This window comes from Poecilia latipinna, unplaced genomic scaffold, assembly GCF_001443285.1.
Source record: "Poecilia latipinna isolate Pla-1442-1.1 unplaced genomic scaffold, P_latipinna-1.0 Scaffold1668, whole genome shotgun sequence".
NCBI lineage: Eukaryota > Metazoa > Chordata > Actinopteri > Cyprinodontiformes > Poeciliidae > Poecilia > Poecilia latipinna.
Window position 1 is genome coordinate 168,044 of NW_015114284.1, and position 15,901 is coordinate 183,944.

At 40.1% G+C, this 15,901-nt stretch overlaps 1 protein-coding gene across 1 annotated transcript; it reads left to right on the top strand.

Moving 5' to 3' along the window:
- The first annotated feature begins 425 nt into the window (after positions 1-425).
- sh3bgrl (SH3 domain binding glutamate-rich protein like) lies at positions 426-13,857 on the top strand. Its single transcript, XM_015059923.1, has 4 exons — positions 426-725; positions 10,409-10,594; positions 13,141-13,221; positions 13,557-13,857. Exons 1-4 carry the CDS (start codon positions 681-683, stop codon positions 13,590-13,592), a joined length of 348 nt encoding a protein of 115 aa, XP_014915409.1. The 5' UTR covers positions 426-680; the 3' UTR covers positions 13,593-13,857.
- The last annotated feature ends 2,044 nt before the right edge of the window (positions 13,858-15,901 follow it).

Here is a 15,901-nt window from a genome sequence, read left to right on the forward strand (position 1 = left end):
ATTGATGTACTAAATTGTGACACTTCTGGCCCTCCATACATTCCCGCAGCTGAGGCCTGCAGGGGGCCTGCAAAGCCCGTCTAATGAAAAGTGGCTGCCTCCACAAGCTGCACTGCTACACAAAGACGGCTTAAAAAAAATCACAGCATATATCCTCACTTTTTATTCACGATCCACGCGCGTGCACGCCGGAGCATTCTCTGACACGCGCCGCAGGGCTCAAGAAAAAAAAAATGGAGTCTGGCTCAGACAAAGGGCTCCACGCTTAAATATTCTCAGACAACATAACCTCGAAGTAATGCCATCTTGACAGCCCTATCGCCCTTTGCACGTGCGCGTTTGCGCGTGCGTGCTCCTCGAGCTCGACGGAGAGAGGGAGGCTTACAGAGAGAGAGAGAGAGAGAGAGAGAGAAAGAGAAATAGAGAGAGAGAAGGGGCGGAGAACTGGAGGAGGAGGAATGCCAAGCTCCATCCAGAGCTAAGAGCAGAAGCATTTGCGCAGATAGTCTGCGCTGCAAGAACACTCTCTCGGTTTCCCAGCCTTGGAAGTTTCCAGTTTAAAAAAAAAAAATAAATAATTATCATTATTGTTATTGCGTATCTGCTGCTCCATCAGCCTGCGACGGAGCACGCATCGACAGCAGCCAGCCTGTGATAATAGACTGCATCAGGGATATAAGATGGTGATCAAAGTGTACATAGCAACGTCCTCCGGATCCACCTCGGTAAGGGATACAACAATGGCATGACTTGTTTGCTGGAGGTTTGTTGTTTTTTTTCTTTAAGCATGATTTATTCAGAAGATCCTGGGATTTTTTTTTTTTTCTGGAGGGGTTATGTGAACTTTGATTGGATTGGTTTCCACCAGACTGACATTTTTCTGTTTAAAGAATCATCTGAATCATCAGTAAAGATTTTGACTGCTTTCTTCTAGAAGTTTAGGGCAATCACATGGGGGGGCTCGACTCTTGATTTTTGCTAACTTTGCCACAGAGGCAGAAACATAGAGGAAGTGCATATGGCATGACAAGACCTCACTTCTCTCTAAGCTGCGGTTTGTAACAGTCACAGCTTCCGGATGTGACAATTCAGACCTTTTTATTCAGCTGAAACGCCCCAAATGACAAGCAAAACAATCACTTAAAAAAACAAACAAAAAAAAACAACTGGAAATCAATAACGGTCTTGAGATTCAGCGCCGTGTCACCTGATGCCAGCCAGCGCTGCTTGGGTCTGGCTCGCTCCAGAAAGCAGAGAGGTTAGACGTTCTCTTCAGGGTTGTGCAGCATTGAGGAGTGTTTGCTTCGGATTTGCAACTTTCTTTCAGAGTGGATTGGAATGATGGTGATGCAATTCTCCAGGGCCTCACTTTCAGAGTAGCAGCTGCAGCCTAGGAGAAGAGTTTAGGACTTTCTGAAAACCACAACTTCTTCTTGTCCTCATTACGTACTAGTTTACTGTTGAATTCTGACAAAGATGTGTTACTTCTAACGCACATCGACCACAAATGTTGCGTTAAAGGTACTTTGAAAAGGTTTAGAGTCTGGGGGTGGAGGCTCACCTCTACAGCTGGAGAATGACCCTAAACATACAGCCAGAGCTACAGTGGAATGGTTTAGATTGAGGCATATTCATGGGTTAGGACGGCGTAAAACTCCTAACCTACATCCAAATGAGAACTTGCAGTAGGATAAGAAACAATCAATGAAATTTTATGTTGACTCTACAACCAATATGTCTAAATTTGAACTATTTTGAAAGGCAACAACTTTCACTGTTGGTGGAGATAAATCCCCTGTAAAAAAAAAAAAGAAGTTTGATTCAGGTGGCTGAATACCAATGCACAGCTCAGGCAAATTCTAGTTTATAATTCAGTCTTTGAAGGACGTATAATTTCCCTTCCTCTTCGAAAGTATGTCCCTACTTCATATTATGGTATCTGTAAAGTCCTAAAAATACACCCAGGTTTGTGGTCCAAACAGACAAACCCATCAAACACAGAGCCTCTTTCATTTGGACTGTCCTGGGAGGCTATTACAGCAAATGATATTTGCATTGGCTCTACGGATAAGGAGAATTGCAGGACCGGAACTTCCTGTGGAGTCAGGGTGGGCAGAGTTTGGAGTCCAGATTGCCTTCAGTATGCTGTTGTAAGTCTGGGCTGCAGCATTTCCTCTCATTGATCCGTCTACAGTACCGTCTGCTGGAGCAAGTGGACGACCTTATGCTCTGTGTGCACAAACATACACACACACCCTGCACTGCTTGATGGGTCAAACGGTATCATAGCGTTACTTCCATCTAGTTATCTTGACCTGTTCTGCCATGAAACTACATTCTTGCTGATTTAGTCAAAGGTTTGTATGTTTGACCAAATGCATGACTGAAAATGTATTTTATACCATCTCTTTCCTGTGGTGCACTCTGTGTCACAGAACGACGGAACAGTTAAGAGCAAGGAGATGAGTAGGAGTATTTCCAAAATACCATCTTGAGCCTATGCTTTGCGTGTAAACTCTTCCAATCGTCGTAGTTCTCACCGACGGGTTTTAATCTCCATAACAAGTGGCGGCTTTCTTCCTGTTTTCTTCTATATGAATTTAAAGGGATTGGTGGAATGATCAGATGGTTCTGGCTACCACTGATACACCTGAAGCTCTTAATCCATGATTAGAACTGAAGACGCCTTTTGAGTCAGAGGTGAGGCAAGAGAAGAAGTCCATCTGCTTTGTGTTTAGGTACTTAGGATTGCCGTGTCCTCGATGACTAAGAACCTACAACAGCGTAAGGCATGTTAAAATTAGAGATGCACCTTTTAGAGAGGTCCAGACCTTTAGCTTTTGTCATATTTTTTGATTGATTATCACAGAGATTAAGCTTATTTTTATAGTTGGAAGACTTTTGTTACAGGTGCATTCCTCATGTCTGAAATATTGCCCATGACTCAGTCGTAAGTCAAACTCACTATGGGCCACTTATTTTGGAAGATAGCCAAGTGTCGCATGCCTTTTTTGGATGTTTGATAGACTCTCACATCTCTGCTTTTGTCTCTATTCCCTGTTGCAACCCAAAGATGAAAAAGTTGTAGGACGTAATAAAGGCAAGAGGTGAGGGGAAATCTTGATATGCGTTAGTCCCATTTAGTATACGACTTTCCAACCTGAGGAGAACGTCCTTTGTTGTATTTCCAGCTACAGTTTGAATCACTTCAGGAAGTACGTTGCCTTGTCTTCTAGGAAGTTCTCTAGGAAGTTCTTCCAGTGCTTCTTCCAAAGGAGTATATAAAAATGAGTTCACAAAAGGTACAGCTTATTAGGTCACAATGCCAGCAGTCTTCCTGGAATAGCACAGGCATTATCTTTTGGATATTACCCTGCATTCTCGAGGTCACGATGAGGTTGCATTTGGAAAGCAAAAGGTGTAGTTTTACCCAAATCTACAGATGCAAATGTTCTGCACACCTGCAAGAGTCCTACTAGTCTGTAGACAAACAAGGGCAACCTGAAAGGGAAATTTTACTGAAGGAACAAAGCAAAACATTAGCCACAACTAAGGAACCTTTCCTGCTCTTATTTCCATTTATGCTCAAAAGTCGCACAGTTGAACTGCTTCCTCATTGCCTCAATAAATGAGCAATATAACTCATGAACATGTTCACGAGTACCTTGTCGTACCTTGCTTGTGTCAGGTACGCCACACTTGGCGCCCTGTTGGTTCTAAATTAGCTTTGTGATTAATGACTGCTGTGGCTAGCCAGGCAGTTTGTGGTAGAAACTATTCCTTTTTATCGTACCTTTGGGTAGTGGCAGGGAACCCGTCCAGGGTGTCGACGTAAGACCCTCTTGTGGCAGTGCTGTAAATGCTGACTGAGCTGAGGACTGGGTGGGGGCGGCTACCAGTCACCACATTCCAGTAAGTGGTTGTTTATGGTGGAAATCAGGCTACATCTAATTGCAACAAACCTTTATCCCTTAGAAACACATGGGGCCGGGGTCATTTCTTGTTTCCTTTAGCTCAGAGGGCAGGTTTAAAAATTGGGCCTGTGTTGGATTAGAAAGGTCATTGAGTCTTATCTTTATGGCACGGTGTTTCAGTGTGTTTTCTTTTCTACCTGATTGAACCAAACACAAACCGACGCTGGTTCTGGGTCAGCAGAAAAATCAGTCTCAGCCTCATTGATCTAAGCCCGCGTTGTTGGATACAGTTCATCCAATCAACGGTCGCTATTGTCTAGCAGCTGTCTACGCCGTGAGTTAACAGCTGACCTTTTTCTGGGATTGATCAGGCCTGGATCTGATCTCACGCCGGACCAAAGCTCCCTGGGGGAGATGTGGTGGAATGCAAACCACGGTGCATGATGCTGCACATTCCACGTCCTACACCTTTAGATGAGCACAGTCCTCCTTAAAAATGTTAAATATCTGCAGCAATGTCAGACGGGTCCAACTTTTCCATATCCAGAAATAAACAACGGATTTTGTCTGTATTGGATCTGTTGAAGAAATATTAGCGGATCAGAATATTTTGATGTGAAATGAAGGGAATGTTGATCCAAAACTGTATCTTAATATATCTTGTTATATCCTGGGGAATAATTGTGTTTGTCGTGTGAAAACGCATGCAGTTCAAAAGGCAATCAGGGTTATCTTGGTACGATGAAATCCTGTTAGAAAGTTTTCTGAGAAAAACTTATGCACGGTATTTTCCCTGTAGTAGTTCTATTAATTTACTAGTGGTGGGACTCGGTTGAAATTTCTAACAGAGTTAATTGCCGGGTCTGTAATTAATAATCATTTTAATCAAACACCATACATTGACAAAATACGCAATGTTTTCAATTTAAAAACCCTCTTTTCTGTCAAATTATTGAACATATAGACATATCAGCTCAACACCGAAACATTTACTGTTTTTAATTTGTTATTTAGGTCATTCAACCCTCAGATTAGTGCAAAAATGGTACTATACCCATCCAGCTTTCAAATGTATCAGGAACTCCTGATTATTTATGTCACTTTTTAAAAAGAAAAGTCTTTAGATATGTGGAGTGTGGATGCTGACGTTAGCGTTATGTCTGTGCTGATGCTACATGTTTAGCATCAAGATGCTATTTTAGGCTTGAATAGTTTCACTAATAGGCTAACTCCTTTTAGTGCATCTTGAATGTAACAATAATATTTCCCAGCATGTATTCAGGCAATTTTTAAGCAAAAATTAACCACTGGCCAGTCAAGAGAAGCAACTTTATCATCTGTCGTTGTTGTTTGTGGATGTCGCTTGTGCGTCAGATTAAGGGGCATGCCAGAAACAAGGCATTAATTCAAGGTTCTGTCTGGAACTTTTGTAAGGAAAGAAAAAACAAAATTATTAATTTCGTTAACTTTTTCAATGCGTTCAAATCTTTGTAATTAAACTCTGATTTGTCAGATTGCTTTCCACATTGCTTGTGTTTTTTATATCAATGATCAACTAATCCTCAGCAGTCATGTTGCCTTTCCACCAAGTAATGTGGCACTGATATATTGATGGACCTCTACAACAAGTTAAAGGGGCAGTGTTATGTATTTTCCAGACACATAGTGTTATAGCACAGTGAAGTAACTATGTTACCTTCAGTTGTTATAAAAATGCATATGTCAAACATAATTCAAGAAGCTATTTGACTTTGCAGTTTATCGCCTTGAAATGGGGCCTCTGTCTTTTTAAGAAGCTCCTACTCTTTCTGAAGATTTTTGATATTTGATAGGACATGTGAAAATTGTAGTTGTTGAACGCACCACGAGAAACTAAACTGGTCATCCAGATCTGAAAGCATGCCATGTTTTATCAAAGTTATCAAAAACAATCAATCATGTCTTTAGAGTTGTAAAAATTAGAACAATTCAAATGTATAACGTCAAATAGATCATTGCCAAATAGTTGTCAGTATGTTTCCGTACCTCTCCAGCAACTGGACTGATTTATGAAAACAATGGTCACAGTAACACGGTTCAGAAAGGTCTGACTCACAAAGGCAATACTTGGTAAACTCTTATATTTTATGGGTAATGAATTCAAACGGCATGTTAAAGAAATGTTAGGTCAGCTGCCAAGCTGCCGACACCCGATTGAGATCTCAGTGACCGGGGTGGTTAAGCTCCTGGTCGCCATGGAGACAACGCGATGATGGGACATAAAGAGGAAAATATGGGTTGATTGCAATCTCTATCCTTGTTTACACGATGACAATGTATCGATAAAGCGCCATTGTCCTTACACTGCGCTGTCCTTCCAGCAACAGGATCTGTTTCAAACTGCACACAACCATCTACACCAGAGAATCAACACTGGGATGATCGTTTTTCTTTTCTGTTCCTTGTTTGCATTTCTGTTGATCTATCAGGATATTTGCATCCTGTTTTCTTTGCAACCTGAGATGCTCCAACACAAAGGCTGGGTCAGGCAAATCAGGCTTTAAAAACGCTGCAGGTTTGCAGCCTGGAAGCCACACAGCAGTGGTGTAACAGTCTCTGCCTGCTACAGAAAAAACCCCACTGGTGCGCGGTCATTTCGTACCATTCTAGAGAAATAGATTGCACCTGAACTGCACAAGGAAAGAGGATAAACATATTTGAAAAATTAAAGAGATCCCTTTAAATATTCTGATTTTAATTATGAAATGTTCACGTGTCGGTTTCAACTAAACGACCAAGACCTTTCCTAACATATTAAAGAAAAAACATAAACAGAGAATGTTTGTTCTGATGTTCTGACTCAGGAGAAATGTCGGACACCTCGGTGGCAAAGCGTTCTCTAGGCAGTCCAGCTAAATATTTGGGATATTTGAAGGGATAAAGAGAAGCGGTGTTTGCTGAAAGCACCTCAAAACATTCGGATAACTAAAGTCAATTAGATGTTACAACGGGGCGACGTGGCTTAAAAATAAAATCACTGACTATTTTCATACCAGATCAGTTTACCGTTTTTTTTTTTTATTGATTTGTTTTTCTTGCTTTCTTCTCTAAAGGAGAAATTCAAAAGGAGAGATATTTTCAAAGAGTGATTTTATTTCAATCATCCCTGTTTTGATTATTTGAGTTGCACGACGGCGCATTGGGGCCGGGCTAATGGAATTTTTGTTTAATTACAAGAATACAGTCATGTTATTACCAGAATAGAGACGTGACTCTAGCAGAAAAAAAAAAAAAAGTCATACGATGACGAGAAAAGAGACTTTTTTAATGAGAAAACCGATTGGATAGAATTATCAGGATCAGACTAACCAGCTCAGTTTCTCTGGTTCTTTCTTCCAAATAGACACAGTTGTTTGAACAATTGTTTCCAAGTCCAGCTGCTGAGGGATGACTTGATGCTGATGTGGCAAAACTCTAAACATTTCTACTAAGTATCATCTTTAAAACTTGCATCAAAGTACAACTTCACAAGATGGTCCTCATTTTTGTGTCGTTCTCACAAAACTTCTGCTTCGTTCTCCTCATATTAAGATTGCATTCTCGTGATATTATGAATTTATTCTCTTAAATTAGAAAACAAAAATCAAAGCCTGACCCTAATATTGCCTCATAAAGATTGCCTGAATTCAAAGTCCAAATAAACATAAGTTGTAAAATACACTCGTCAAACAAGATGGCGGCTATGAAGCAAACCCAGGAAGTGCATTGGTGGGAAAAAAAAGAAGTCAGATTTACCAAAAATTAAATTTTCCAAAAAAAAAAAAAGTAAATAAATAAATTCGATTAGCCTATAAAACTGATCATAGTGTGAAAACCTTCTCAAATTTTCGGAGCAATCAACCCAATTATTCGAAGAAAGAAAAGTCGGATTTGGAGATGTGAAGGCTGTTTTTAGTCAGCATTACAGACGTTCAAGCAAATGCTAGTAAGCTTGGCAGTTCCAGACGAGGCCCAAACACTCTCCGTCCCTTCAAAACAAACCAACACGACAGAAAATAATCTTTAGAAGACCTGACACAGCACGAGGGAAAAGGAGGAAAATTCCTGCCTATGACCATTCCTGAAGACAAGGACGGTTTGTTTCCCTCCTTGCCAAAATCGCCAGAGGCTCGAGTCAGGGCAGAGGACAGCAGAGAGCATTTCCAATGGGCAGAGCAGGGAGTTCCCACTGAGCAATTAGAGCAAGAGGCAGATGGCATGTGGCCAGTTTGTCCCACAAATTAATTTTGCTTGGCAACGGCACAATGGCCATGCTTTCTGAGGCCGGAGTTAGCTAACATGTAGGAGAAAAGACAAATGTGCCATCATTGGGATTTAGGACCAGGTCAGTCTGTTGGAGGCGACGCAGAATTGAGTCATACAAATGTGTGTGTGTGTGTGTGTGTGTGTGTGTGTGTGTGTGTGTTAGTGGAGACAGGCTCTGTCAAACCGTGTGAGTGTGTGGCTTTCTGCTCGACTGCTTTAGCCCCATGCCGGTTCCTGTAGCATGCTGGCTTTTGGGACTTTGCCCCCTTTTCCAGCCCGGTCATTAATTCACACTGTGCCACTGCTAATCTGCCAGCACCGGTTTATATGCCCCGGTGTTTCCTCAGCAGACGGTTGTCAGATAATCCACCTGTCTTCATCTGGATGCCATAAAACACTGGGAGGAGCCCACGTACCGGAGGGGGCAGTCGGAGCTGCCGGGGCGACGCCGGCGGCGGTGACTTGATCCCCAGGTGTTGGTTTTGTGGCGAAGCTGCGTTTATGTGTGTGAATGCAGTGTGTGCAGCCGAGAGTGGGATATGTGTGGGTTTCTCCTCGCAGAAGGCCTTATTTGGCTCATGTTTGACCAGTTACCTCCTCTCGAGTCCCAGAGGAGCTCTTGTTTCCGTCTGGCCTTGTAGGGCCATCCTCCCTTCTTACACACACCCACTGGGAGCCTATTGGACTGCCCTGACACACACACTCTCTCTCACATATCGACATCTTGAGAAGAAAAACCGCAAGAATTAAAGTCTTAATTTTCAGCCTCTGTGTCTGTCTTCTTGGGATCCTTTGTGCTAAAACGTAAAACAAAACACGATGATTTGCTTTAGAAGAGATTCGATCTGAAGCCACGTCAATCCGGAGACAGTTTCACTTTCTTTTGGCTGAAGAGTTGCACTTTGTTCCTCCTTTCAGGTTAGAGTTAGGGTTAGGAGAGGCCTGCTGTCTTTATTGTAACAGGACAGATATTTAGCAGAAGAGGCAAACGGGATGAGTGGATGGAACAGACAGGCTGTTGGCAGAAATGCCTGTCGAAAAGGTTCACACCTACACGAAAAACCCAGACAGGAAGAGAAATATTCAACTGCCTCCACATTAAGGAAATGTGTGCGGGTTATTTTTTAAAATTACCTTTCCGGAGTCAAACTAAATCAGATGTATTAGTAAAGCACGTTTCAGCAGCAAAGTGCTGTACATGGTACAAGCATAACACAATTAATAAACGTGATGAGGACATAAAACAAACACACAAGCAACAAATATTACATTATCTAAAACATCATCATCAAAATCATCCAAAAAGTACTGCAGAATATTGAAATGAAGACTAGATGTAAGCAATGCTCCAGTTATTATTGCTCAAGGTCAACTAAGAAAATCGATTCTAGCCTTTTTTTTAGCCTTAAAAATGGTTTTAAAGGCTTGTTCCAGATTAATGATGCATAAAAACATAATGCTGCTCCTTTACGTTTGGTTCTGGTTCTGGGTACGCGGAGCAGACCAGAACGTGCTCCATCTTCCTGGTTTTAGTCAGAACTCCAGCAGCAGCTGCGTTCTGGATCAGCTGCAGCTGGAGGATTGATTTGATTTGTTGTTGTTTTTTTTTGAGGACACTGTTGCAGTAATAGATGCGACTAAAGATAAACGCATGGTGCCACATTTTCTTTCTCAAGATCTTGTTGGAACTTTGATTCTTTAATTCTGGGAATGTTCTTCAGGTGACAGAAGGCCGACTTTGTAACTGTCCTTATGTGACTCTGAATGTTCAGGTCAGAGTTCATCACTAAATATTAACATATGTGACTTCAGTCGCAAAGAAAATAGTGCAACGTTTTCTTTGTTGCTAACAACTATGTGGAAAATACTAAAAACTTTATTTCTTGTGTTTTAATTACATTCCTTAGTGACATTTTGACTGTAGGTAGATTAATTTCCCTTTTGGGTTTTCTTTGCAAATAAAATCCAGTGTGTCTACCTACCGCTAGTAATGCTTACTTATCTTCACCCACTTTTCAGGAACAACGTGGTAACCTAGCAACAGAGCAACTTCCTTAGCTCTGTTTATCTCATCGTAGACGTTTCCTCCTCTCTGCAGCAGACTGGTGACAGAGTGGTGAACCCTGCGCTTCCTCCTAATTTTACAACTAATAACTGACAGCTTCCTTCTTTCTCTCTCTCTTTTTTTTCATCTCCGCCCCCAAACGCAGATTAAAAAGCAGCAGCAGGACGTGATGGGCTTCCTGGCGGCCAATAAAATCGAGTACGAGGAGTGCGACATCGCGGCCAACGAGGCCAACAGGAAGTGGATGAGGGAGAACGTACCGGAGGAGTCACGACCTGCCACTGGGAACCCTCTGCCCCCTCAGATCTTTAATGAAGAAAAATACTGCGGGGTGAGGCCGACTGGAGACGTTAAAACCACCGACACGACAGCCTTTCCTATGTTTAAGATAAATGTGAAGACAAATTTATCATAAACTGCAACTCATATTTTTATTTTTACTTATTAGTGAAGATATTAAGGAAGAAATCATTTGAGGAGGGGTTCTTTTTGGTACCTCCATACTTGTTGGGACTCTCGGTAATTATGTGCAAAGAGCCTGAAAATAGAGCCGCCGTCTTTTATGACCAGCTGTGCTGCTACGATGCATTCAAGTACATATTTTACATGTCGCAGTTTGTTTATTAGACAAACTCTCAAGTGATCTAAGCGATTTCTGTTAGCAAATATCCGTAAAAACTTTTTAAAAGAACCCATAATTACATCATAATTGGGGATTTTAGTGTTATGAAGTGATTTTATTAACTGATAAAATAGCTGTGTTTCCGTTTCAAATGTGCGCAAATTATTTTTGTCAAAATTCGGCTAATGTCGAAAAGAAAAAAAGTGCAATTGCGGTCTTTCCATTAAATAAGAAACACGATTAAAATCACACGTGAATAAAGCTGTTCATGCGACATCAGTAAAAAACACGGAGCGCCGTCAGGCTCTTATTTCCACTTCCTGTCGTCTTCTTCGTCTTTTCCACCAGTAGGAACATCCGGTTGTTGATCACGGATGCGATTCCATTGCAGTGTTGCGAAATACATTAATTTCAAAAACTACCTCATCCTGGCGCAAAAGCTTTACGTAGAAAAAAATTTAATTTATTTCCGAAATTGCCATGTTTTCAACAAATATATGGTCAATGGGAACGCAGGTACTAAAAGCAAATCTCTGGTCAGGTTTGTAGCACTGAAGCATATTGGATTTTTTTTGTTTATATGTACGTACCAAACTGGGATTTTTGTGTACTGGTACCTAATAAAAGATGGTCTTTTTTAGCGAAAACATTTCCATAAAGTTTTGCATATTACTCAGTCAGCATTAGACTGCAAACAGATTCTGTGACATCATTATCTGACCGTCTGAGCAGAAGGAAAATATATTCATGGACATGAACAGAGCTTCATTTAAGTCACATCACCAGGTAATGAAAGTAAATAGTGAATAGTTAACTTAACCACATTAACCAGAGACCAGTTCTGTGATGTTTTTGCTCATATAAAATGCTTACATAACCAGGCCAAAACAAAAACAAATGCACACATAAGTTATCTTCTGAAACAAAATGTTAAATTCAGTTTTTTCATTTCTTTATTCCTTTGCTCCGCTCAGGGATGCTGTTTAGCGACACAGCATGTCAGCACGGCGTGAACGCTGCCGCTAAAAGCATGCTGACTGTTTGCAGGAGTCCTGCGCGGCTGAAGGTGAAACTGCACTTGCAGGTTGTATTAAATGTCACAGACAAAAGAGCGGAGCGATTTCCCAGAACATCTGCAGCTGGAGGGCGTGTTTGAGTGCGTGGGAGAAAAAGGAGGGAATATAAAAGGACCGAGAAGGAGTGAGGAATCAGGAATGTGAGCGACTCTGTCCGACCAAACGGGACGTGGGGGAGTACGGGCGGCTTGCTCATGTCAGCTGTTCTCTAACCTCAGCGATTAGATTGGCTGTGAAAACTTACGCAACGTCATTCATCAAACCACAGTGGCGTGGCAGTCGCTTACAGTGTGCTGCAAAATTATGTGGAAAATTTTTCCATGTCTTACGGTCAAGAAAAGAAAACTAAAACAACTAAAACCAGGCATTGTGTAGACTGAAAGAAGTGTAAGTAGGAGCATTTAGCTTATTATGCCTTCAGTTTTTTTTAATTCATACAGTAAATTATCAAATCAAAAATATCAGAATGTTCCCTATATATTCTTCTAAAACATCTGTCCAAGGAATTCCAGCTGCCTCAAACTCATAAAAGAAAATATAATCAAACCTTATTGTGATAAAGTATAACTGTACCTAGAGATCATAAAGTACCTACAGATAAAATATGAATGAAATCAAATAGGGAGACTTTTAAATTCTGAATTTAAAAGTCTCCCAGATTTGTAGATGTGAAATAAATTAACATTTATATTTATATTACTTTTATTATTATAAAAATAATCTAAATAATTTATGTTAAATAAATTATTAGTATTTAACATAACTGTCTGAGAGACATTGGATCAGCTCAGTTTAAAAGCATGTTAGCATGGCCTAGTCAAAGTACTAGTCATACACTCTCCAACAAAGCTGCTTTTGGAAAATAATGAGCAAAACCTTCATATACACTTAACTACTTGTAGCTATAACTGCGCCAAAATGTCCTTCTACATAGTGTTGGCTGAACAGAAACATGCCACACATTTCAGATTTTTGTTTTTCCCCAATTATATGCTACTTTGTGTTAGCTGATCACATACAATCTCAATAAAAAGAATACCCTTTCAAGGCGCTGTGCATTTTGAAACATTCCATTTCAGAGGATGCTGTTTAGATATAGATGAGTTGATAACCATAACCCTGAACCGACTGAACTGTTGCTGCTTCTCTTTTTTTTTTTTTTTTTTTTTTTTACTCCAGAACTATGAGGCCTTCTTCGACGCCAGAGAGGACAACGCTGTGTATGCATTTCTGGGTCTGACTGCTCCTCCAGGTTCGAAGGTGAGCTCATAAAACAAAAACACATCTTTCTGCGAATAGGCAGTGCTGCAGTATAACCACACAGAACATCTCTAAATAAAACTGTGTTAATTTCAGCTCAGAAAACACGTTTATAATTACCACACAATTCATCTGTCCAACAAACCGCATCCTCACCCCACAGTATCTTCTCTCTTGCTCACTGGCACCTCCTGTCGGCCGCAGCAGGAACTGCAGGCGTGCCGGTTGCCGTAGAAACAGAGCCGTCCTCTACAGCAGATCTTTAAACCGATATCCTCCATTTTAGTGTAACATACCCTTCCTCTTCTTCTGTCTCCCTCCTTGTTTGTCACCAGGAAGCAGAGGCTCAAGCGAAGAAGGCGCAGCAGTAGCATTTCTATCACCGTTTCTACCTTAAACCTCAGGCCTTCCCAAGACCCGGACTGACCCAGAACCGACCCGGAAGAAAAAAAACTAAACAAAAAACAAAGAGAAACAACTCACCACTCGGTTTATAAGCGCACGGACCGATCGTTCATTCTTACCTTTACTCAGTGTGTTTTCTTATATTTCCGCCGTGCCTTCCCAGCAGCAGGTAAAAGCACGGAGCACTCCGGTTAGCCTCAGCCTGCTAAACCTGTTAGCCTAATGCCCATCTACCATCAGTATGAATGTGAAAACCACGTCACCAGACACAAACGAAGGTCTGAAAGTAATGTAACTGAGATCCAGGGTACCAACAATGTCATCGTTAAATATTAGCACATAATAATCATTTACACCACCAATCCTGGAAACACCTAATCCAATATTTAGCACTCGACAGTCATTAAAACATCAGCTGCTTTCTGGACAAATGGTCTGTTAGCCTCTATTTTTACTTACTTGGTATTGTCTTAATGCTAGGTTATTAGCAATCTTTTTTTATTATTATTATTTCAATGTTTAAGGATACCTGCCAAATGGCCAAATGAGGGATTGTTTTTTTTAATTATTATTATGTGTCTGTATTTTTAAGAAAGCTGCAGTTGGAATCATATTTCCCGTTGTGTTTCTTATTTCTGTATAATGCCCCCGAACTTAAATAAAACACACGACTGTTGGTCAATCAGTAATGTATATTTTCAACTTTTTTCTGACACTTTTCTATATTTTGCGCACAACAAATAATTTCCAGGGGTTTAGAATGTATTTTTTTGTTTTTACTAAAATTATTTTGTTTCTCACATCATAAATTCTCAATGAATATCCTTTCTAGCAATCTAAATGTATATCCTTCAGTGACTAAATGAAAATACATTTTTGTAAATGTTATGCAAATTCAAAAAGTAAGCTACAGAACATTCAAGCATTTTTATGGGATAAAATTACACTAAAGGCATTTTGAGAAATCTGACCTTTCATTTGAGTACATAAACATCAGCTGTAACTCATATCATCCAAATATCTTCAAAGAGTCGTTCTGGATGTTGAAGGAAGGATCTCTGAAGCAGTCAGTCTTGCAACAAATGGGAAAGAACCTCTGACTGAAGACAGTATATGAATGTCATAACATGCTAAATCTGGGCAGCAGAGATTATATTTCATAGCAGCAGGGTTAGGTTTAGTTCTAGAAGTGTTAATTCTAGAAGCGCACTGAAGATGCAACACACAATGAACATGTAGAAAAGCAACTCTTGCCCTGAGCATCACAGTATTTGTTATTTTTTGAGCCATTACACTGCGTCCTATGAGTGGTGATCAACATATTACACATAATGCTAATTCTTAATGATTCAAAGGAAGAAAACAAAGAGTAAAGAGAGCTGAATTCTTGCTACATTTTTAGATGTTTATAAGAAAATTCAAAATTGTGCTTACGTTTTTTTTTTCTTTACAGTTTCGTACTAATTTGTGTTGGACTACGACAAAAACCGACAATAAAACACTAAAGTTTGTGGTTATAATGTGACAAAAATGGATACTTTTCCAAGACATTGTAATCTGCTTCAGCTTAATGTAATTGAACAAACTGCTCTAACAAGTACATCATCCAAGAAAACCTAGTCAGGAGGAAGACTGACTAATCAGCTGTATCCAGCTGAGGTCTTGTGACAATAATTAGTGGAAACAGCAGAAAGATTTACATGAGACATGTTCTTTGAAAAATGAAGAATGGGAACCAAATCCAAAAACCTTAATTTTGACATTTGAAACAAAGCTAAAATGTACCTTTACAGTGGGGAAATAATTATCGGATCCCCTGATGAATCTTTAAGTTTCCTCACATACAAAAAGTAAATAAAAATCAATCTCATATTTTATTTCTTTGGTTAAAATTCAGAATCTACATACAAAATAATCAAAAATAAATTCTTGCATTGCAAATATATAAACTAGTTTTCATGTCACTGAATTAAATAAGTATTTGTCTCCCATGTCAACAACGTGGCACACAGATTAATTTACCAAGGAAAGATACTTCTGCTTTCCACTCATCATGTGTGAATCATCTTTTCAACTCCAACCTCTTCTTTGTTTCTGAGTAATAATAATTAAAAAAAACAGTCAAAGTAGGTCGGTGACTAAATAGTGGTGATCTAATAGAACTGCAGTGATCTAAAGACTTCTAGCTACAGCTAACAGCTGTTTTGTGATGACTTTGAAAAGCATGACATATAACGGACTTGTGAGAAATTGCCTCATGGGGTAAAGATGATCA